This window comes from Carcharhinus amblyrhynchos, chromosome 13 (assembly GCF_965287045.1).
Source record: "Carcharhinus amblyrhynchos chromosome 13, sCarAmb.v2.hapA, whole genome shotgun sequence".
In the NCBI taxonomy this organism is placed as follows: domain Eukaryota; kingdom Metazoa; phylum Chordata; class Chondrichthyes; order Carcharhiniformes; family Carcharhinidae; genus Carcharhinus; species Carcharhinus amblyrhynchos.
This window is the reverse complement of record NC_137336.1, coordinates 55,212,505-55,237,724: the sequence shown is the minus strand read 5'-3', so window position 1 is coordinate 55,237,724 and position 25,220 is coordinate 55,212,505. Positions and strand designations below refer to the sequence as shown.

General features: G+C 41.4%; 1 protein-coding gene across 4 annotated transcripts in view; it reads left to right on the top strand.

The window, feature by feature from the left end:
- LOC145351919 (uncharacterized) overlaps positions 1 to 25,220 on the top strand; it is a 180,784-nt gene that overhangs the window by 98,384 nt on the left and 57,180 nt on the right. For all 4 annotated transcript variants that reach the window (XR_013888472.1, XR_013888473.1, XM_080201707.1 and 1 more), the window contains exons 10-15: positions 429 to 516; positions 6,158 to 6,270; positions 13,658 to 13,774; positions 19,841 to 19,964; positions 21,957 to 22,157; positions 22,589 to 22,768. Coding sequence is in view for 2 of the 4 variants with exons in the window: in XM_080201707.1 (XP_080057833.1) it covers positions 429 to 516; positions 6,158 to 6,270; positions 13,658 to 13,774; positions 19,841 to 19,964; positions 21,957 to 22,157; positions 22,589 to 22,768 (823 nt within the window). In the remaining 2 variants the exon portion in view is untranslated. The remainder of the gene's footprint in view (positions 1 to 428; positions 517 to 6,157; positions 6,271 to 13,657; positions 13,775 to 19,840; positions 19,965 to 21,956; positions 22,158 to 22,588; positions 22,769 to 25,220) is intronic.

The following is a 25,220-nucleotide window of genomic DNA, read 5'->3' as shown; positions in this document are numbered from 1 at the left end:
TTGTCAGTGTAGCTAAACATTCTCTAATTCTAGTTAGGAATATTCACTCCTTGGCTCCTCTTTCACTGCAGGTAAGGAGGAATTTCAATTTGGGCTATAAATTACCGTATACGTCTACTCAGTTGCTTTTACTCAAGCTGTGTAACTAGAAACAAGAGGATGACATCGGGTCCAAAGAAGTTATTTCAAGTCTATAAGTTCCAAGTTTTATGGATGCAAGTTATTTCAGTCTAATTTCCAAGTGGTAGCTTCTTTTCATTAAATGAAGCTTGTCTCTAAGTCGAATGAGCACTTTTCTAGCTCAAGTAAAAATAAACTGATGCTGAATTGAGACTAGTTTGAAGTTTCCTATAATTTGATACTTCCTGTTGAAATTTGATTGTATTAATAAGTTCTCTGACGCTGAATTGGCATTATTTTCTTTACAGCCCTCCCTACAGTCTGAAGCCAGATGTGTAAAGAAGTTTCAAAACACAGTAATTAGTCCTGTGCCACAATCTGTTAAGTCCTATTCAGGTAAGCTGTTGTAATCACATTGCATCTGGCGGTAATAATTGAGATACCGTGACCTTCAAGAGCCAAAAACGAACTTTTGAGTAGAGCAAAACCTTTAACATGTTATTCTACTCGCATTCTTCATTCCATGGCATAATCACACTTACACTGACCTTCAGTGGCCTCCTGGATTTCCTAGCCTTCAAATTTCACCCTCCAAAGACCTCTCATCCTCTTCTCATTCACTCCGACAAGGCATCTTTTTGCATTGCCAGATTGTGAATGACACAGCACACTACTATGATGTATGAAACCCTATTGGGATTTTATTGGAGTGAGCCACCCGAGCAGTCCAAACAGCTGAAATGCATCTACAGAAGCCCTGTGGCCTGCTCGATAAGGAAGCTTGTGGAGCAGTGAAAGAAAGAATGTTAACTCTTTTTGGAGGTAGATTGCATTATCTTCTCCCAAATTATAGTTTATATTTTGCATATGAGCAGTTGCCTCCACTGAGGGAAGCTTAAAATATGCAATATCATTTCACCTCTGCAACAAGGACTCCTGGAATAATTTTCAAATGTACACCAAACATTTTTTGTGTTCGCTTCCTTGCAGCCCTGTGCATAGTCATCAACTGTATCCCATGTGACTGCAATTGTAGCACTTTACTTTAAGTAGAAATATTGGCTTTGGAGGCCTTAAAAGGAAATCAACTGAGATAAGTAATGATGCTAAAATATGAGGCCAAAAATGAAAGGCAATATGAGATTTGGAAACATAAAACTTAATTATCCTAAATACTGAATAGTCTGATTAGCGTATGGCTTATTGGAGAATGTTATTCATTTGGTGAGAAAGGAAACACTTCATGGTTAGGTGACAGGTGCAATGGATTACTTGCTTGAACATTACTAATTGGCTTATCAAGGTTATGTATCACAGCTTGTGTCCTGTGATGAAAAAAAAATCAGGCCCCATTTCATCAGCATAATACTCCATATAAACTGTGCCAAATTTACAAATGTCAGCCTCACAGGCTGTTTAGTAAAATAAAGCAAGTGTGCCAACCTTTTGTTCTGTACAAGGTGGGATCTAGTTTCAGAAGTGAATTTCTGTGGATGATGACTAACTGATATTTAACTGTCTTCATGGTTTACAATTTTACATTTCTTTAAAATTTAAGACACCGTGAGATTTTTTTGCTTGTTTGGCAGTCAAGACACGATAGCTATTTGAGATGCATTCCTAACATAACATAATTAATAAGATGGATACATCTCTGGTGCACGGTGATGATGTTGCCAACATTGTATAGTGGGATTGAAATCCAATAACTGTAAAGAGTTCCAATCAGCAACTTTTTTTAACTACCTTAAGGATTAGTATGGAATTTTAAAATGCCATTGCGTATGTGTTCCTCTAGCTTTCATAGTTTTTGTTACTTCACCTGACGGGTTTACTTTCTAAACCAAGCTAATAATTAATAAGATTCAACATTATCTGACTTTCTTACTCTCCTGTAAGAATAAAACACGGGGTAATTTTAAGGATAGTGCCTGATTTGGAGAAGCTTTAGAAGTGACTTGATTTCCATAATGTTATTGGTCCTGGTCTTGTTGTTGATAGTGGTTACAGGATTAGAGGCAATGAAAGCAGGGCTGCCTCTTCTTGATCACCTAGTAGTAGACTTTTGAAATGAGTTTCTGTTAATGTTCAAAAAGATCAAGAGAAAAATCTGTTGTGCGTTTGTGCTGTTGCTTTTGGGATGTTTTTGGTATAAATTGAAAATAGACACAAATGTGTGTTTATGACAAATATGAAGATGATAAGATAATTATGTTTTGGGACTATCTCTTTAATTTACAGTAAAATGGAGGAATGAGAGAGGTCATGTGACGAGTTCTGAATTCTACCCAACACAAAATTGAGTAGCTTAGTTGATAACAGTTAAAGGAGTGTGATGAATGGGGGAAACAGATCATTTTACTGTGAAGAAAGTTCAAGATAGTCATACCTATAAACAATGAATCCGTATTGACTCTGGGTAGACGGTTATTCGGTTAGTCTCTCAGTCTCACAGAGAAGTGGCTGGAATGTCAGGTCTTGGAACTGTTGAAATTAAATATACAGTTTAAATTTTATGAAAGAATGGAATTAGGAGGTGTCTAGAGAATAATTGATTAGCATTTTACCTAGATACAAAGCCCATGTGATTCACGTTGCCATGGAGTTGAGCTTTGAGTAGAGAGAAGTTCATAGAAAGGCATTGTATAATAGGAATGCACGTTTTCCTAAGATATCCCTGAACTTCACATGCAGTCAGTCTGCAGAGATCTGAAATAGAGAGAGCAGAGAGATGAAGGCAGCTAGCCACTGTTATTCACTGCACAGAATGCAAATGTGGGCCCAGACTTGGATAGAAGAGATCAAGTTTCTGAGTATTTAAACAAAATTTGAAAATTTGCCTAGTTTTAGATAGAGGAAGGAATCGCCAGGGAGCGGAACCCCTTCCTGTTTATGAAGAGGATTTCCTGATGCCACGAGGTACAAAGAGCAATATGGGTGTAGTTGATCATTCCCTGGCACTTGTGGCATACCAGTCATTTTGCTGAAGTCCCACAGCCTCCTGGTCTGACTGGTCCAGGTCAAAATGAATAAAGTCCAAAAGCCTGTCATGATCTTACAGATACATTTATGAGTGGATGCCTGTGAAATGCCAGACGCATCAACCCTTGAGCTCCAGAAAGTCTCTGTTGCATAAAGATTGAGGGCTGCTGTGGTCACAGAGAGCGGATGTCCCCCGCTGCCACTTGGCGCCAAGCCAGCAAGGATGTGGTAGTACTGCATTGTCTTCCTGATGAAGCAGAGTCTTCAGCAACACATCTTGTACAACAGTCCCATGAAGATCACTTGGGTCCTGTACATCCTTGGTCTCCTTCATGCCCACTGCATGGGTGGTGCGGCATCAGGCCCCTGAGCCTGCCCTGCAACCCCCTGATTTCCTGCTGCTGGGTCTTTCCTGGATGCCACTGCACATTGCTGCTAGAGTTTTGCTCCTCCAGTGCTGTAATAAGCAGAATAGCCAGTTTCGTTGGCTCCATACCGTTATCGATCAGTTACCTGTGAAGGATGAGAGAGAGAGAGAGTTAGGTTGGTGTCACAGCTGGGTATCATCAGCACCTTCCCTGACTCATTGGCTTCCCAGACCGAGAATCAGCCAGTCCCAGGCCTTACCTAGCAGCTAGCATTCACTCAAGCTCAGCTGCCCTCCTATCACCATTGCAGGACTATGCCCTCGCCCAATCAGACACACCTTTTGGATCCCACCTCCTTCTCTTCTCCCTTATTCTCTATACACCGGAAGTTCCAACAGGAGGGTTAAATGCTCGCATATCCTTAATGGGCAGTGTCAGTTGGACTGTGTTGCCCATCTTGGGGGCTAACAGATCCTCACTGGCAGGCGTTGGGGTCTGGTACATAATCCTGATCCCACGCACCAAAGCATTTAGCCCTGAACCATTAGTATTCATCCCATTCCTTGACTTTGAGACTGTGGGCAGCTGACGTTGTTGAGGGTTAACAAAAGGATGGCCAATTGGTTTGACGAGCATGAGTCTCGGAAATGGTGGAGAGTACAGTTGCTTTCTACTTCAGGGATAGGCAAAGCTAATCTTTTTACTCAGGCTGCATCATTCCAAGATCTCATTGCTGTCATGCCTCTACACTTAAGACTCCTGGACAGCCACTTGAAAGTTTCTTTGATTGTCCTTAAAGCATAGATTTTAACATTGTGGCCAATTTAAAATAGTTGGTTTCTTGAATACGGTCAGATGTAGAAGATGTTGTAATTACTTAGTGATTTCAGTTTACTGGTAAGTTTTTGGTATATTTGGCTCCTCAAACTGGGCGATACGCGTATTCCAAAAGAGAGCGAGCAGCCCTCAGCTTGTTTCCTCTATTGTAGGCTTTCTGGACACTGCCCATGTTACTTGCAATCTCTCTCTAGTGGCAGACGGTGTTCCCCCATTGTGTACTTTCAAGAGGTTTTGCATGTACCTGTCTGTGGCAGCTATTGTTTCAATACTTTGCAATTTTAATGTCTCTACCTTAGACAGTTATGAGTTTTGATGGATGTCTGGATTATAGGAAATATCTCTTGTCTTCACACTTCCCTGAAGGTGACTTGTTTCTCACCTCCATCTTGGAACGTGGCTTATATTTTTAAACAGCTTTCTCTGTCTCCATTCAGATGCAAAATTTCCAGTCAGTTGAAAATTGAAAAATCATATTTTCAAAATTAAAGGGATATAACCTCGTTGCAGTAACCAAATAGTAGAAGGGAACTGGTGGAAGAATTATGAAGGTATATTTACGAGAAGCGTTGTTGACATAGTTATAATTGTGGGAGGTTTCAACTATCCTTCAAATAAACTAGCAGGAAGAAGTAGCAAAAGGAAAATAGATTTTAAATTGTTCCAATGTGCATGAGAGTCTTCTCTTACTCGTACGAAGTCCAGTAAAATAAGAATCACTAATGGATCTTGTGAAGGCATCAACACAATTTACAGCCTTTATCATCACCGTCTACTTTCCCTTTGTCAGATTACAGCCCCACCTCATAGTATAAATTTTGTCTGATTTTTTTTGCCTTCAGCTCTGACGAAGGGTTATCCTGACTTGAAATATTGGCTATATTCTCCCTCCACAGATACTGTCAAACCTGCTGAGTTTCTCCAGCATTTTCTGTTTTGTGAAGAGAACTAAGAGTGTAATGAACCTTTGGAATTCTCTACCACAGAGGGCTGTGGCAGCTGAGTCATTCAGTATGTTTAAATTAGAGATTAAGAGATTTCTAAAAATTAAATACAAGAAGTAGTGTGGGGAAAAGGGCATGGAAGAAAATGATCAGCCATGATAATTTTGAATGGCAGAGCAAGCTCAATGGGCTGAATGATGCAATCCTGCTCCTACGTTCCTGTGTCTGGTGGCTGAGATGATTAGCATTCAGTGATGACTACCATCTTCATGCCAGGAATGAATCCAGCCACGGTAGGGCTTCCCCTGATTCCCATTAGTTTTCTTGGTAAATTCTACACTTCTCAATCAACAAGGGTTGGTCATCTTATGATCTTTTATAGTAACAGTGAAGTCACCAAATTTTTTATTGAAATCGATTTGGTGTATTTGATGCATGCTTGAGAGCAAAGGGAACAGATGGGACAAGGCATGATAGAGAGAGATAAGTAGAGTAGGGGGAGATTTGTTGGGCCAAGTGATTTGTTTGTGGTACAGTTTTTATAATTCTGTAGTTTGTCTCTTATGCCTTTCACATTGGTTTCGTTTATGAAATATTTATGTTCTCTTTATTTATTATACCCCACATATAATAGTTGAGGTAAATAATTTGATCAGGAAAGCTAAAAGAATACTGTAGGTGGGAGTTTACAACCTCGCTCGTCCTGAAACTGTAAAATCCTGCCCAAGGTCAATGGGTCTTCCCACTGTTCGCCCCTCGCCTGCTTTGATTCAAGTGGTGGGTGGAGTGGTAAAATTCCAGCGTAAAAGTCAGGTGGAATCAGACTTATGTAACTGGCAGCAAGAAGCTGTCATTCATTTTAAACATATTTATTTTTCTCTAATACAAGTGTTTGTTTTTTTTAAGGTGAAAACACCAACTCAAGCAGAAGAATATTTCATAAAAATGAGAAGAGACTTACACAAACAGCAGCATTGAATAGGGATCAGAATCGTCTGAGATCTGCAAATGAGAAGAAGGTATTCCTTTATATTTGTTACCCTGGCATTGGAGACAGTTGGCTCCTGAAGTCAGGCTGTTTAATTGGCAGGATGGAATTAGAAAGCTATACAAAGGCATTGCTGAAATTAAATAATGATAATCAGTGCTACAGGAATGGGGAATAAAAGTGAAAGAAGCATTAATGTAGTTTTAAGTTGAAGATACAGAAAGATAAAACAAATAATGTAATTTCCAAGAAGTAAGTGTTAGGGTGCTAGACCAGAACTCCAAGGTATATTGTGAAGCTAGACTAGATCCCAACAATTTTTCTTATTTTGGCATAAATGTGAGGAAAGGATGCCTTGCCTCAGGAGTAATTCCACTGACAAACTAGGGATTTTTTAAAAATAAAAACAAGCTTTATTCATAACACAGTTTAAATCTAATAAAATGAAACAGTTTAACTTTTAACTGTTGAAATGTGAAAACAAACAACTCAAATCAGTACTTCTCTTATAGACTTAAACCCCACTTTAACGATAGTTAGCAGACCACAAATGAACATGCTCTGTCTTGGGTAACAGTTTTGGATCTTTCACAGTCTAAACTTTTGGAAATCGGCGCAGAGCTGATTTTCATGTGGAAATGTCATTGAAATTGACATTGAGAGCGGCACAGTGGCAGTGATTAACACTGCTGCCTAACAGTGCCAGATTCGATTCCTAGCTTGGGTCACAGCAGAGTTTGCATGTTCTCCTCATGTCTAAGTGGCTTTCCTCCCACAGTCCAAAGATGTGTGGATTAAATTGACGGGCCATACTAAATTGACCCAAGTGTCGGGGGATTGGCGAGGTAAATGTTTGGTTTTACGGGAATAGGGTCTGGATGGGATTGTGTCAGTACAAATTCAATGTGCCAAATAGCCTCCTTTTGTGATTCTATTCTATGAACTTATGACTGTCGGGCAGGCGGGCGGGGTGGGGGCAGGCGAGATCAGAGCTGGCTGGCCAGGGGTGGGTGGGGGATAAGGGTGACCTGGGAAGGCCAGTGATCGGGAAGCTAGCAGTGGGGGGGAGGGGGGCCCACTGCACATCTATGCACTAACAGATCGGCACATGCGCACTGGCCTGCTCGGTGCTATGCTGCCAGCCCTTCAGGTGGGAATAGGCCCCACCCACCACTTTTCGGAGAGAATCCTCCTAGAGTACTCTGTGATGCACAGAGTGTCGGAGATTCATTCTGGAAATCACTACTTTCCTGCATGTTGGGAACTTAGAATTTTTTTGGGAGAATCCCACCCCTGACTTATTAAATCAGGGTATATTTAGTTGTGAAAGTGTAGGAAAAAGTTTGATAAATGCTTTGACAAAAAAAGAGATTTTGCAGTGGATGATTTTCCTGGACCATCACAATCTGGTTTAGTCTTATACTTCCCAATGTTCTTATGAGAAGATTAGAGAGGGGCATACTGAGGCCTGGGGAATAGAAAATAGGGATGTGATTTAGGGTATGGCAGTCATGGATAGATGGTACCTGGTGTTGAATTTGGGAGCGTGGAGTTGCTTTCAAGATGTCGAAATATTGTGAACAGGATTGAACACTGAAAACTAGAGAACTGGGATATAGCAGTAAAATGGACGCTGTACCTTGAGTGTAATGTGCAGAAAGGGTGGGGATCCCATAGTAAAGATGAACTAAAAAGAAAGTAATTAAGGAAGTGTACTATAAGAACATAAGAAATAGGAGCAGGAGTAGGCCATCTAGCCCTTCGAGCCTGCCCCGCCATTCAATAAGATCATGGCTGATCTGTCGTGGCTCAGTTCCACATTCCCGCCCTCTCCCCATAACCCTTAATCCCCTCGCTTATCAAAAACCCATCAACCCGCGTCTTAAAAATATTGAGCGAGGCAGCCTCCACCACTTCAACGGGCAGAGAATTCCAGAGATTCACCACCCTTTGAGTGAAGAAGTTCCTCCTCAACTCTGTTCTAAACCGCCCCCCCTTTATCTTGAGGCTGTGCCCCTTAGTCCTACTGTCCTTTCTGAGCAGGAAGAGTCTCTCCACCTCTTTCCTATCCATCCCATTCATCATCTTATACGTCTCAATGAGATCTCCCCTCATTCTTCTAAACTCTAATGAGTACAAGCCTAGTTTATTCAGCCTCTCCTCATAGTTCAACCCCCTCAACTCCGGTATCAGCCTAGTAAACCTCCTCTGCACTCCCTCCAGGGCCAAAATATCCTTGCGTAAGTGCGGCGACCGACACTACACACAGTACTCCAGCTGCGGCCTCACCAATGCCCTATACAGCTGCAGCAAGACCTCCCTATTTTTATATTCAATCCCCCTTGCTATGAAGGCCAGCATCCCATTAGTCTTCCTGACCACCTGCTGCACCTGCAGGCTGGGTTTTTGCGACTCATGCACAAGGACCCTGAGGTCCCTCTGCACCGTCGCCTGCTGCAGTTTTTCGCCAAGTAAGTAATAGTCCTTCCTACCATTCTTCCTACCAAAGTGGACCACCTCGCACTTGCCAACATTAAATTCCATTTGCCAGTTCCTGGCCCATTCGCCCAGCCTATCTAGGTCCTTCTGCAGACTCTCCACACCCTCCGCGCAATTTGCCGTTCCACCAATCTTGGTGTCATCAGCAAATTTCGACACCATACACTCGGTTCCCTCCTCCAGATCATCTATATAATTGGTAAATAGCTGAAGCTCATGAGAATGGGATAGGTGCTGAAATATGGGAGGATCCAAGGAATGTCAATGGCCCCAGTCTGGGGGAGCGGTCCTGTGGTATGAGGGTCCTGGTACAATATTTTCAGTATGTTAGGAGTGAGAAGTCGGGTTACTTGGGAGTGAAAGTAGAAAAAGTTCTTAGGATTTAGGACCAAAAAGCAATGTTAATGAGTGGGAGTACAGTGAACAATTAAGGGGAATTCTGGGTCTCTTGGATATAGGAACAGCATAGAAAGTATATTCAATGAAAATTGGGTAGGGGAGCATGGTAATTATGTCCCTGGAAAAGTAACCTGGAGTCCTGGGCTAATGACCTTGGGTCACAAGTCAAATCCCACCATAATGCTGAGGAAATTTAAGTTCTATTAATTGAGTAAATCAGGAATAAAATGCTAGTATCTGTAATGGTAACCATGGAGCTACCAGTTTATCATAAAAGCCCATCTGGTTCACTGCTGACTAGTTCAGTAGAAAGTCTACTGAATTTATCCAGTCTGCCCAATATGTAATTCCAGTGAAATGGCCTAGCAAGTCATTCAGTTGTGTCAAGTGCAGTTGATCCCTACATGGACTTTAGCCAGGCCTTTGACAAGGTACCGCATGCTAGGCTGTTGCATAAAGTTAAATCTTACAGGATCCAAAGTGAGGTATCTAAATGGATACAAAATTGGCTTCTCAACAGAAGCCAGAAGGTGATTGTAGTGAGTTGTTTTTCAAACTGGAGGCCTGTGACCAGCAGTGTGCCTCAGGGATCAGTGCTGGGCCCACGGTTATCTGTCATTTATATTAATGATTTGGATGAGAATATAGGGAGCATGGTTAGTAAGTTTGCAGATAACACCAAGATTGGTGGCATAGTGGACAGTGAAGAAAGTTATCTCCAATTGCAACAGGATCTTGATCAGTTGGGCTAGTGAGCTGACAAATGGCAGATGGAGTTTAATTTAGACAAATGCGAGGTGATGCATTTTGGTAGATTGAACCAGGGCAGTACTTACTCAGTTAATGGTAGGGCACTGGGGAGAGTTACTAAGAGATCTAGGGGTACATGTTTATAGCTCCTTGAAAGTGGAGTCACAGGTAGACAGTGGTGAAGAAGGCATTTGGCATGCTTGGTTTCATTGGTCAGAACACTGAATACAGGAGTTGGGACATCTTGTTGAAGTTGTTGACATTGGTAAGGCTGCACTTGGAATACAGTGTGCAGTTCTGGTTACCTTATTATAGAAAGGATATTATTGAACTAGAAAGAGTGCAGAAAAGATTTATTAGGATGCTACCGGGACTTGATGGATTGAGTTATAAGGAGAGGCTGAATAGGGACTGGGACTTTTTTCTCTGGAGCTTAGGAGGCTGAGGGGTGACCTTATAGAAATCTATAAAATAATGAGTGGCATAGACAAGGTAGATAGTCAATATCTTTTCCTAAAGATAGGGGAGTCTAAAACTAGAGGATATAGGTTAAGGTGAGAGAGGAGAGATACAAAAGTGTCCAGAGAGGCAATTTTTTCACACAGAAGGTGTGAGTGTCTGAAAGAAGCTGCCAGAGGCAGTAGTGGAGGCAGGTACAATTTTATCTTTTAAAAAGCATTTAGTTAGTTACATGGGCACAGTGGGTATAGAGGGATATGGGCCAAATGTGAGCAATTGGGATTAGCTTAGGGGTTTTAAAACAAAAAGGACGGCATGAACAAGTTGCTGTAAATCTCTATGACTCTAAATGGCTATGAGAAATGGAGCCTCTTTAATGATTTTGATAAGACAAGGAGCTAAAAGGTATTTGTATAAGAATCTGAATAGTATTGAGAGAGATGGAGCCAAGAGAACCTGGCTGAGAATATTTTTGATTTGATCTATTATTTTTGTCATATGTATTAGTATACAGTGAAAAGTATTGTTTTTTGCGCGCTATTCAGATGAAGCATACCATTCATAGAGAAGGAAACGAGAGTGCAGAATGTAGTGTTATAGTCATGCAGAGCATACAGAAAGATCAACTTAATGCGAGGTAGTGCCATTCAAAAGTCTGATGGCAGTAGGGAAGAAGCTGTTCTTGAGTCAGTTGGTATGTGACCTCGGACTTTTGTATCTTTTTCCCAAGGGAAGAAGGTGGAAGAGTATGTCTAGGGTGTGTGGGATCCTTAATTATGCTAGCTGCTTTGCTGAGGCAACAGGAAGTGTAGACAGAGTCAATGAATGGGAGGCTGATTTATGTGATGAATTGGATATATTCATGACCTTTTGTAGTTCCTCTCAGTCTTGGGCAGAGCAGGAGCCATATCAAGTGCGATACAATTGGAAAGAATGCTTTCCATGGTGCGTCTGTACGGGGGGACCAGGATTGGTTGTTGGTGATCTGGACACCTAAAAACTTGAAGCTTTCAACCATTTCTATTTCGTCTCCATTGATATAACATAAGAACATAAGAAATAGGAGCAGGAGTAGGCCATCTAGCCCTTCGAGCCTGCCCCGCCATTCAATAAGATCATGGCTGATCTGTTGTGGCTCAGTTCCACTTTCCCGCCCTCTCCCCATAACCCTTAATCCCCTCTCTTATCAAGAACCCATCAACCCGCTTCTTAAAAATATTTAGCGAGGCAGCCTCCACCACTTCAACGGGCAGAGAATTCCAGAGATTCACCACCCTTTGAGTGAAGAAGTTCCTCCTCAACTCCGTTCTAAACCGCCTCCCCTTTATCTTGAGGCTGTGCCCCCTAGTCCTACTGTCTTTTTTGAGCGGGAAGAGTCTCTCCACCTCTATCCTATCCATCCCATTCATCATCTTATACGTCTCAATGAGATCTCCCCTCATTCTTCTAAACTCTAACGAGTACGAGCCTAGTTTATTCAGCCTCTCCTCATAGCTCAATCCCCTCAACTCCGGTATCAGCCTAGTAAACCTCCTCTGCACTCCCTCCAGGGCCAAAATATCCTTGCGCAGGTGCGGCGCCCAAAACTGCACACAGTACTCCAGCTGCGGCCTCACCAATGCCCTATACAGCTGCAGCAAGACCTCCCTACTTTTATATTCAATCCCCCTCGCTATGAAGGCCAGCATCCCATTTGCCTTCCTGACCACCTGCTGCACCTGCAAGCTGGGTTTTTGCGACTCATGCACAAGGACCCCGAGGTCCCTCTGCACCGTCGCCTGCTGCAGTTTTTCGCCACGTAAATAATAGTCCTTCCTACCATTCTTCCTACCAAAGTGGACCACCTCACACTTGCCAACATTAAATTCCATTTGCCATTTCCTGGCCCATTCGCCCAGCCTATCTAGATCCTTCTGCAGACTCAGGGCATGTTCTCCTTTACGGTTCCTGAAGTCGATGACAACCCCCTTCGTTTTGTTGACATTGAGGAAGAGATTAATGTCATTGCACCAGTTCATCAAATTCTCTATCTCATTCCTGTACTTTGTATCGTCATTGTTTTACAGTGGTATTATCAGCAAACTTAAAAATTGAGTTGGAGGAGAATTTGGCCACATAGTCACAGCTATATAAGGTATATAGTAGGGGGCTGAGAACACAGCCTTGTGGGGCGCTGGTTTGAATATGGTTCTTTGGGATCATTAGATATTGCAGCAGTGTAACATAAAGTAGTCAAGTTTCTCCCTGTCTATGGCCAAATCCGTCTTCTACTCTATGATAATCCTAGAAGCTAAGTACAATTCCCACCTTCTTAATGAGTCTAGCTATTGATCAAGCCTTGTCCTTGATAGTACTAGCAATAACACTTTTCATCACTTTAATGGGAGTAAACTGATGGGTCAGTATGTGGCAGAATGGATTTGTCCTGCATTATATGTACAGGACACATCTGGGCAATTTTCCAAATTGCCAGGTACATTACAGAGTTGAAACTTTACTGGAACAGTTTGGTTAGAAGCATAGCTGTATCTGTTGCATGTCTTCGGTACCACAGCTAAGTATTCACAACCTTTTTTGTTTCGAAGGCCTTCAGCTATTTCTTGATGTCACATGAAGTGAATTGAATTGTCTGTGGACCAGCATCTGTGATGCTGGGAACCTCATGAAGCGAAGATGCATCCTTCCCTCCTTGTCCAATGCTTGATAATGTCAGGAGAGAAGCACCAATTGTGTCAATGAACAATATCCATGCATTATTGTGCAAGGTTGGCTATTTCATCTACATAGCTGTAGATTACTAAGCAAACTTGTGCCACATTATTGGCCTCCAAATGAGTGCATTAAATAATAAGCAATTTCCATATTATTTTTAAAACTACATCTAACGCTTGTTTTTCTGTTAGGCAAAATGTCTTGTTCCCACCTATCAGTGCTGTAATGCATTTCAGCTTTAAAACAGTTGATTTCTGTCCATAGAAATCTAAACGTTCTGGGATAAAGAATGTATTTAGCTATTTTCTTTACCAGCATTAAGTCTGATCACATTTTCCCTCCAAAACAAACACATTAATTGTTTGCATGTAGTTTGGTGATAAACTGCCAAAAGATGCCATGGTATTAATTTAATAATAGAGAAATTTCTGTTTGAATTATAATCAAATACATAATGATCCTTTGTTATCTCAGGAATTGAAACAATATATGACATGCAAAAACTTGTTGTTCTATCATTTCTAAATGGGAAGTAAAAATAGTAATTTAGTTGTTCCCTTTTATATTTTTATGGTCGTCTTCCTCTACCAAACATATAGAATGACACTCAGCCAGACTCTGCAGATGAAAACGACTTGGATATGTTTTTATCAACATCGAGGAAGTCACAAGTGGAGCGTGGTGGAGGAGCTGCAAAGAAGGAAAATGTCTGTCAGGTATGTGCAGTTGCTAGTAGCTGTGCATTGTCTTAGTCATGGCTCAGTTGATGGCTGTCTTGTGTGTTTCAGTCCCATTTCAGAGACTTGAGCACAAGAATGTAGGTTGACATTCTAGTGCAGTTCTGAGGGAATGCCACACTGTTGGAGATGCCAGTTTTGGATGAAACATCAGATGTAGGTCCCCATCAGCTTTCTCGGGTGGGTGAAACAGATTCCATGGCACCATTTCGAAGAACAATGCTATTTTCTAAACTAATGGACCAGTAAAATCACAGTAATGTTGCCCTTTGAAAAGTATGATCTCTGAGAATGTGATTTTATTATAGTAATGAAAATGTAGGGAATAATCATGATAATCCAGCAGTATTCAGCATTAATGAGTAATGAGAGTTTATTTAAACAGCTGTGTTTTGTTTGCTAAAGAGGGTTGAAAAGCAGATGAAAAAGAAACGACTTTAATTTTATAAATGTTGCTGTTGTTCCATCGCATAAATGGGTTTGACATCATAAGTAGATATTCCCTACCACTGACATGCATGTTACAGCTCACACCTAGCCCATTAACACTCACCACTGTCCTCTGCCACCATGTTTCCCTGAAAAACTAACAGAAGCTGCCACTCAGACCATAGTGAAAATGACAGGCAGCCTTGACACTGCTGCAGGACCATCAGATGATACAGTTGGTGGGCTTTATGTACCGCTACAGTTCACCAGTTGGCTATGCAAATATCTATTATGTAAACTAGGCAATTGCTAAATTATAAGAACGTAGAACATTACAACGCAATACAGGCCCTTCGGCCCTCGATGTTGTGCCAACCATTGGAACCAATCCAATGACCCTCTAACCTAAACTATTCCAAGGTGCAACCAAGATGAAATCAACCTGCAGGTGGTAAATTATGGAGAAAATCTTTAAACTTGCACCACTTGCAGTGTAAAACAGAATGAAATGAGTTCACTTTTTTAACATAATTTGTAGTATATTAATCACATGAAACACTGAGGCATTGTGCTGCTTTTCCTAACCTAACAACGGTTGGCAGATTCAGAACAATGTGGAATTTTCCTATTCCATATGCCTCAGTGTAACAACATATGTAACAACAAGGTACCTCACAAGAGGTTATTGCAGAAGGTCAGGGGACATGGAGTTGGGGGTAGGGTGTTAGCGTGGATAGAGGATTGGTTGTCAAATAGGAGGCAGAGAGTGGGGGTCAATGGGTGCTATTCGGATTGGCGGTTGGTGACTAGTGGGGTGCCCCAGGGGTCGGTGCTGGGGCCTCAGCTATTTACCATTTATATAGATGATCTGGAGGAGGGAACCGAGTGCAGGGTGTCGAAATTTGCTGATGACACCAAGATTGGGGGAAAGGCAAATTGTGCGGAGGGTGTGGAGAGTCTGCAGAAGGATCTAGATAGGCTGGGCGAATGGGCCAGGAAATGGCAAATGGAATTTAATGTTGGCAAGTGTGAGGTGGTCCACTTTGGTAGGAAGAATGGTAGGAAGGACTATTACTTACGTGGCGAAAAACTGCAGCAGGCGACGGTGCAGAGGGACCTCGGGGTCCTTGTGCATGAGTCGCAAAAACCCAGCTTGCAGGTGCAGCAGGTGGTCAGGAAGGCGAATGGGATGCTGGCCTTCATAGCGAGGGGGATTGAATATAAAAGTAGGGAGGTCTTGCTGCGGCTGTATAGGGCATTGGTGAGGCCGCAGCTGGAGTACTGTGTGCAGTTTTGGGCGCCGCACCTGCGCAAGGATATTTTGGCCCTGGAGGGAGTGCAGAGGAGGTTTACTAGGCTGATACCGGAGTTGAGGGGGTTGAGCTATGAGGAGAGGCTGAATAAACTAGGCTTGTACTCGCTAGAGTTTAGAAGAATGAGGGGAGATCTCATTGAGACGTATAAGATGATGAATGGGATGGATAGGATAGAGGTGGAGAGACTCTTCCCGCTCAAAAAAGACAGTAGGACTAGGGGGCACAGCCTCAAGATAAAGGGGAGGCGGTTTAGAACGGAGTTGAGGAGGAACTTCTTCACTCAAAGGGTGGTGAATCTCTGGAATTCTCTGCCCGTTGAAGTGGTGGAGGCTGCCTCGCTAAATATTTTTAAGAAGCGGGTTGATGGGTTTTTGATAAGAGAGGGGATTAAGGGTTATGGGGAGAGGGCGGGAAAGTGGAACTGAGCCACAACAGATCAGCCATGATCTTATTGAATGGCGGGGCAGGCTCGAAGGGCTAGATGGCCTACTCCTGCTCCTATTTCTTATGTTCTTATGTTCTTATGATGTATTTATCAATTAATTAATTGGATAGGTGAAACAAACTGGAATTAAACATAAAAAGCAGGGATATAGTTGTGGCACAGGAGAAAGACAAAGCAAGCAGAGATTACTTCTGCACTGTTGATTTATCATACCTTGGTCCAAGTACAGTGGCTAATTTAAGTTTTTTTCTGTAGTGGTACCTCTTGGTCACAGTCGTTCTGGAACTATAATTATTTTTGTTACTTTTCAACGTGGCTGAATTTGGGAACTCAGCTGGGTAGATATTATAACCTGTATTGGGCCATTCTTCTATCATATATTTGTGCTTTTGCTACACCAACCAGTCAGTAGTTATGATACCTTCCTCTTAGCTTAGTCATAGACATAATTTGCACAGCAGGTACTTTGGCTAACTCAGCCAATAAAAATGTTGTCAACTCCTTGGGGTGGCATAGTGGTTAGCACAACTGTCTCACGGAGCTAGAGACCCAGGTTTGATTGCAGCCTTGGTGATTGTGTGGAGTTCGCACATTATCCCCATGTCTACAAGGGTTTCCTCTGGGTGTGGTTTCCTCCCACAGACTAAAGATGTGCAGATTAGGTGGATTGCTCATGGCAAATTTGTAGGGATATGGGAATCGGGGGGGGGGGCAGCATTTGGCCTGGGTGGGCTGCTCTTACAGAGAAATGGGCCACAGTTTTACTGCCCGGTCCACCACGGCAATCAGAGAGGGCAAGGGATGGACAATGGAAATGTTGAGCTTAGGGTGGGATTTTCATGGCTTCGGGACAAGCGAGGCCGTAAAATCCTGCCAATGGTGCAAACTTGATGGGCCAAATGGCCTCTTTCTGCACTGTAGGGATTCTATGATTCTGTGGTCTTTCCATTCCTTAAATTTCCATCACCTTCTTAGGCCCAGATTTTTTTTATCTCAAATCAGGTGTGTGGAGATAGGAGAATCCCTGGCTTTGTGAACCATACCATTTAAAATATCTGCCCAATTTTCAGTCAAGGGAAAGGATGGGTAGGCTAGACTAAAAGTGATTAGCTAAATTTGAAGAATTACTAAAACCATGTGATGGTTATTTTAACCTAAGAAGTACCAAAATCTTCAAAAGGGACATATTGTACTTGTTCAGCAGCCAAGAGAACCTATCAACACACTCATTAATGATCTGTACAGGATATCTGAAGACTGAATTTGAGACCAAAAATCTGAACTTATGATCAATAGAATAGTGGAGGGATAGAACATCTACTCTGCTAGGAGTAGCAGATGATGTGGAGATATGCTGCAGTGAATGAAGATCTAACAAAAACTATTCAGATTTTAGGCAGCCTATACTATGTGCGCTGCGTAAGTCCATTTGAAGAGAAGAAAGTAAACCATGCGATAAAGGAAACCCCGCAGCCCAGTTAAACAGTAACGAAATAAGGACATTCCAGGTCAAGGGAAGCAGGACCCAAACAACCAGTAGAGTGACCATGCCAACACTGTTAGGAAAGCAAAATCAATGTTCTGCAAATTTAGCCTAATGAATTTAATGTAACAGAATTGGACACCACGGAAAACTGTTCAAGGCCAAAAAATCTAAACACAGAAGACCCAAGGATGATTTATGAGATCAAGACAGCAGGCCAAGAGAACACACAGCCATGCTTCTTGGATAGGGTCAAATATACAGAATTTTCTTATTGTAGTCACCACATTTCAGTGAGCAACCATCTCACAAATTGGTCAGATCAGTCAACCGCTCAGATCGTTACAACAGTGCCTCCAGATGAGGATAGATAGGAGAGCAATCAACAACCAGAAGATCAAGCTCTGACTACAATAATTACTGATGATGTGAACATTGTGATCACAGAGCAAATGCTGCAATTCCTGGCCAGCATGATACGCGACAGACAATGCAGAAACCAAACAGCTGCCATCTGTTGCTGACAGCACACCACACATCTAAACTGAAATGGGGGCTTACCAAAAAAAAACACACCCTAATAACAGAAAAGGTCACCTTCCGTACAGAGGACGTTGTAACAATCCATGTGACAAAAGAAGAAAGGAAATAAATGACATGGAGATAAGCACAATTATCGTCCACCTGCAAGAAACAGAATGAAACAGTAACCATCTATAACTACAAATGCCAAATCAAAAAAGAATGGTTCAATACCAAGGAATGGAAAAAGAGGATTAAAAGATACCCAGATACCAAAACAACTATGAAATCAATAGTTCACTTGCAATAACAGAAATCTTCTGATAGAAATATGAATAAGATCTGGAAGGGTTAAAGGGCTTCCACACCACCAGAATGGGCCTGAATTTTTCAGGCGAGTATGTGACCCAGAGCTGTGTCCACTGACAATTAAAAGATTTTATGTTGCCCATGCAATTTGCGCTTGTTTTTATCCATTTATCATTTTCATTGTGGCTATGCTGCTGTTAAATCTGAGTTTTGCCATATTTCCTTTAGATTGCGGTAGCTTTCCACATTAGTTCGCCAATAAGTCTGTGCCTAAATACTAACAAACTGTACAAACCTTGGGGAACATTGGTGTTTCCAAAAGATATTGACATTGAAAATCCATAACCGTTTTGCATATTGCCATGTTAATATATGGGGAATGGATTGGGCAGGTTGAGCTGATTGCAGGGGCTCTGTGAACATGAAATTCCTTAGCCCAGGCCTTCTTTATGACCCAGCATAAAGATTTGTCCTTTGTCATTGGAGATGTTCCAACTGTCCCAACAGTAGATATAGAATATGACCAGATGCCTGCATAATAAAAACAGTTTTTTAACAAAGACTTCCTGTACGAAAGAGAGCAAACACACTTCGATCGCAGTCCCCAGCAAATTCCTCCTCCTCCTCCTTCCTTCCCCCCCCCCCATAAGCATGGCCACTTGCTCCATCTATGCTACCTCCGCTGGGCGAATCGGAGCTGCTGCCACAGCAGGCAGACAAATGCATCCTTAAAGTCCCACCCACCCTGGGTGGGATTTACACCACCCCATGGAGTATTTTGTGGAGGCTGAGGTAGCCCACCATTGATTGGTGGTGGGATCTTCTGAACCAGAAGATCCTGCTGTAGGGATGGCTGGACAATCCCTCCCACTCTTGCTAAATTGCTGAATACCCAATTTCCATTATGCCACTGACATAATGATTTTGACTTTGCTCTTATTCATAAAAACCGAAATGCTTTTGTCCGTAAATCTGGCTTTATCGAACTATGTTTGCACTAACATGGTCCTATATATTTGAATCTCTGTCTATGAACCCTTTCTATTGAATAGTTCCCATTTGTTGTTGTTCTTCCCAAAGAACATTTCTCCCAAAGAATCTTACAATCCTACAAATTTAAGTTGCAGCTGCCACCAATTTGCCCATTCTGGTAATCTACAAGTCGTCTTGAAATATTTTACATTCCTCCTCACAAACTTGCCAAACTGTCCTATTTTATGTCTTCATCAAATTTTGCTACTTGTGTCTTTGTGCCAAGTCCAAATTGTATCAGAACAAAAATTGGCCTGATGCTGAGTAGGATGCACCACTTCAACCCTTTTCCTACTCAGCATGTTAGAATTTGAAATAATTAGCAGTTTTGACTTAAGAATCTGTGCTTTATATAATGGAAAACAACTTTGATTTTTAAACTTGGATCTCTTTAAAGCACTAACCAGAAGGTGGGATTGTTCACTTTTTCAATATTGAAATTTACCACCCATATTAATCTTTATAGAGCAATGTTTTTAACAATTTGCCCTCTTTCCTCTCCTCCAAAGATGTGTGAGAAAACTGGGGAATTGCTGCTTTGTGAAGGACAGTGCTGTGGAGCCTTTCATTTAAAGTGCCTAGGTTTAACCAAAATGCCCGAAGGAAAATTTATGTGCAAAGAATGTACCACAGGTAAAGTATGTATTCATATGGTGATACTTAATTAAATAATAGCTTAAACGATATTTTGTATTTTATTTACCTAAAATTTTTAAGAACATTAACATTAAACATGCTTAATATTCCTCTTCTTAAAGCTGAGACTCGTTTCTCAAGAAAGGAGGCGGCTCAGGGTTGACATAATAGCAAAAGAGTTTGTTTTGGAGATGTTTTCACCTGTAAGGAAGTCCAAAGCTAGGATCCATAAGGATAAGAAAGTCATTAATAAATCTAATAAATAAATACTTAAGGAAGTGTATATATACCTAGTTTGGGATTTGTTACCACAAGAAGTACGACATAAATAGCATAAATGCATTTAAGGAGAGGCCAGATAAGCACACAAGGAAGAAAGGAACAGAAAGTTTTGCTGTTAGGATGAGAAATGGTTCATGTGGGGCATAAAAACCAGCACAGATCATTTGAGCCAAAGACCTGTCTCTGGTGTATTTTTTTTAAATTGTGTATTATCTGCAGAGGGACTTGCTGCTTATTTAACAATTATGCAGAAATGTTTAATCCAAACATTTAAACCTTTTGTTTTTTGGCTGTTCAATTCCACTCAAATTAGCATATAGTTTATTCCCCAATTAGCAACCTTCTTATCTTTCCTACAGTGCAGCAATCCTGCAGCAAGTGGATAGGAAAGTTGTCGAGGCACTCAGAAGTATGAGAGAGCAGGCCTTGTTAAGCAGATGCATACAAAGACACTTCAAAATTTCGAAAATAGCAAAGGAAGTTTAAAATAGGTTGGCTGTTAAGTTTGCATATGGAAGTTTAGCAATTTAAATAAAAACACAAGAAAAATAGTAATAAGTATCAGCTGTGAGCTGTTTCATAAAGCTCTTGTCTTCTCTTTTTACCCTGAATTAAACAAAATAATAATCAATAGAACATAATCGGTGGCAGGGTTTGAATAATAAACCAATAAGAAATGGTTTCTTACGGGAAGCTCTGGCGTAGTGGTATTTTCACTGGACTAGTAATCCAGAGACACAGGGTAATGCTCTGGGGACCCAGGTTCAAATCCCACCATGTCAGATGATGAAATTTGATTTCAATAAAAATCTGGAATTAAAAGTCTAATGGTAACTATGAATCCATGGTCGATTGTTGTAAAAAAAAAACCCACCTTGTTCACTAATGTCCTTTAGGGAAAGAAATCTGCCTTCCAAATCTGGTCTGACTTACGTGCGATTTCAGATCCACAGCCCTCTGAAATGACCTAGCAAACCACTGAGTTCAAGGGCAGTTAGGGATGGGCAATAAATGCTGGCTCACCCAGCAACAGCTAGATCTCCTGAATGAATACAAAAAAGCATCATAAACCAGAAAGGTGGAGTCAGAGTTTAAGTAACCCAAAAGGAAGAAGGGAACATTTTGAAAGTTTTGCATTCAAAAATGTGCTAGTGAACATTGCAACATATGAATGAATGGCACTGGGGACAATGGAAAGGCTTCTGCGAAAATGGGTGTTTAGTGTGAAATTTATTGGAGCTAAGAAATGAGGCAGTTTGATATAGGAACAGTAAGTCAAATACATGGGGTGATAATGAATGTAAAGTTATATAGTGTGATTAAGGAAATGACAAAGAAAATTGAGAAGTGTTCTATAGGGCAGTAACATTCTGCAATCTGCAGAGGTGAAACTTAAGTTCTTGCATAAGAATGTACCAGACAAGGGTGGATCCAGTTAAAGAAAAGTTTAATTTAAAGAGGAAACCAGGTAGTTTATTCACTTGGGATGTACAATTGTAAGCTCCAGTGGTGGGCTTGCGGTGTTATATTAGAAAATATGTTAGGACAAGAATGAAGGACTCATTTAAAGTCAGTGGCAAAAGTTTCTCCTGGCCAGTTAGACAAAGATGAGTTGACAAGTAAAGTTTCCGGAGATTTTTGCGATATTCTCTAAATGTGACTGTACTCCTCCAAACAAGTCAAAATGTAACATTATACTTTCACCAGGTGTTCATACTTGCTTTGTGTGTAGAGAAAATGAGAACGATGTGAAGCGATGTCTTATGCCACTGTGTGGGAAGTTTTATCACATGGAGTGCATTAAAAAGTACCCTACCACAGTACTGCAGAACAAAGGATTCCGGTGCTCAATCCATGTCTGCCTGGCTTGTTATGCCTGCAATCCTACTAATCCAAGAGCGAGTAAAGGTACTGTATACAAAGAGTACACTTTACAAAAGATAATATTCAGAGCAAGTAGTAAAACGAGCAATATCTCTCTGGGAGATGTAATCAGTTCAACTGTGATCAGCTTTGTTATATCTCTTGTGAACTTTTGAAAGGCGGAGACTTAAACTTCATAATTGCATTAGCACATTTTTTTTGACCAGTGATTATTCCCTAAAATTTGACACTGTCAAATATTGTCTGACAATGCTCAGTCTTAGAACATTTTACTATGTTAGTGGCACAATAATGCTAGTTATTGTATTTTCTAAATTTAATGAAGCATGATATTGTTAAGTTGTAAGTGAAAATTATTGTGAAAGTGATCTTGGATGCATAATAAATGTGTCGAGCATGAATAGACTAGATTGTCATGCAATGGTTTTGTTTATTTGCATTTCTTTGTGTGTTAGGTCGAATGATGCGCTGTGTGAGGTGTCCTGTGGCTTATCATGCCAGCGATAATTGTCTTGCAGCAGGATGTGTGGTGCTGGCTTCAAACAGTATTATATGTACTAATCACTTCACTCCACGGAGAGGTTGTAGGCATCATGGACACGTCAATGTCAGCTGGTGCTTTGTGTGCTCAGAAGGTAAAGTAAAGCTGGTAGTATATGATGTGTACATTTTTTTCTTTTCTCTTACTCCAATTTAGTTTATTTTCCTGAAACTTTTACAGTATTCATGTGCAAATTAATACAACATTCCTTTATTTGCTATTTAATAGGTTTTACTCACTTTAATAAATGAGACCTCAAAGACTGTTGTCCCTGATAAGTCTACTCTCAATCATCAGTAGAGTGATGGTAGGAATCATCAACATTGCTGTCAAGTGGCATTTAGAATAACCTGCTCACTGAAGTTTAGTCTGGGTTCTGCCAGAGTCACTCAACTTTTGATTTTACGACTTCTTTGGTCCAAACAGACAAGAGAGCTGAACACCAGGTGTCAGTGACAGTGATGTCAAGGCAGTGTTTGACCGAGTGTGGCATGAAGGTGCTTTAGCAAAACTGGAGTCAGTGGGAATGAGGGGGAAAATTGATTGGAGAGTGCAGAAAGGCATACGAGGAGCAACACCAGGCATACCTGAAAATTAGGTGTCGACCTGGTGAAACCATAACACAGTCTATTCGCATGCCAGATAGCAAACGCAGCAAGTAATAGACAGAGCTAAGCAATTCCACAACCAACAGATAAGATCTGAGCTCTGCAGTCCTACCACATTCAGCTGTAAATGGTGGTGGGCAGTTAACAACTCATTGGAAGAGGAGGCTCCACGAATGCCTCCATCCTCAGTGATGGAGGAGCAGAGCACATCTGTACAAAAAAATAAGGCATTTGCAACAATTTTCAGCCAAAAGTGCCGATGGATCATCCATCTCTGCCTCCTCCAGAGGTTTTCAGCATCACAAATGCTAGTCTCCAGCCAATTCAATTCACTCCAAGTGACATCAAGAAATGGGTGAAGGCACTGGATACTGCAAAGGCTGTGGGCCCTGACAATATTCTGGCAATGGTCCTGCAAACTTTCAGTGGCGTTACTATTGCTGTTGGCTGGACAGCTGCTTTGTGATGAAGAGCAATGCCAACAGTGCGGGTTCAATTCCAGCTGAAGTGATTCATGAAGGCTAGTGATTAGTCTCAACCTTGCCCTTGCCTGAGGTGTGATGATCCTCGGGTTAAATCACCACCAGTCAGCTCTCTCCTTCAAAGGGGAGAACAGACTGTGGTGACTATACATTTACTATCAACATTGTGGAGTTACAATTGGCCAGAAAATCAATTGGACTAGCCATATAAATGATGTAGCTATAAGAGCAGGTCACAATCCTGGGCAATAAATGCTGGCTGAGCCACCGACAGCCACATCCTAATAATTAATTTTTAAAAACTGGGTTGATACCATCATTAAAATCATAGACAGAAAAATGTTACACCATTACATTAATTATCTGTTCACTTTTATTTTGAATAGTAATTGCAATCCTAACCATTTAAAATAGGAAGTCATTTTTATTTGGCAAAAAGTGATGACTATTAATTTCAAAGTTGTCAATTAAAGCATCCTAAATGCATTGTTTATTTTGTTCACTAACACTTCTTCTATTTATTCATTAGCTTGCAGATTTCACTTCCCTTTGGCTTCTATTTCTACAATTTAAAACACAGGTTTAATATCACAGAGAAGTTTTCCAAAAACCATAGCCATAACCTAAGAGATAGTAAATTGAAGGAAATGAATTATTATTTGGAAGCTGAATTGAGAGTTGATATTATTTGATGATGTGTTGTTTGGATTGTGGTTTATGCTAAATATACTTTGGTTCATATATAGTTGATTTGGACTTTAATATAACCAACACTCAAGTAAAGAATTTGGGAAAGAGCAAGGAGAACATGTAAGACTTTACATAGATAGGTGTTAACTATGATCTGAAATTTGTGCAGTTTAAAAATTTTGATAGGAAAAATGTTGAAAGAGCATGAGAAAAGATGCTGAAAGGCGCAGATGAACAAAGAGATCTGGGATTCAAATAATACATGAAAATATAAATGCTGTACAGTGCCAATTGTAAAACCTGAGTGTTTGCTGCTGGCACTGGCAATACCTGTCAGGTGGAATTCCACCCGTTTACAATGTGAATATGTGCAAAATGTAAAACATCTCAGCCAGCCAACCATCACACGTTTTTGAAGGGTGCCCCAAGCATAGTGTTCTGAGACAGCTCCTCCTCGTCCTCCTCCTCGTCGTCCTCCTCCTCCTCCTCCTCCTCGTCCTCCTCCTCCTCCTCCTCGTCGTCCTCCTCCTCCTCCTCCTCCTCGTCGTCCTCGTCGTCGTCGTCCTCCTCCTCCTCGTCCTCCTCGTCCTCGTCCTCGTCCTCGTCCTCGTCCTCCTCCTCGTCCTCCTCCTCCTCCTCCTCCTCGTCCTCCTCCTCCTCCTCCTCCTCGTCCTCCTCCTCCTCCTCCTCGTCCTCCTCCTCCTCCTCCTCGTCCTCCTCCTCCTCCTCGTCCTCCTCCTCCTCGTCGTCCTCCTCCTCCTCCTCG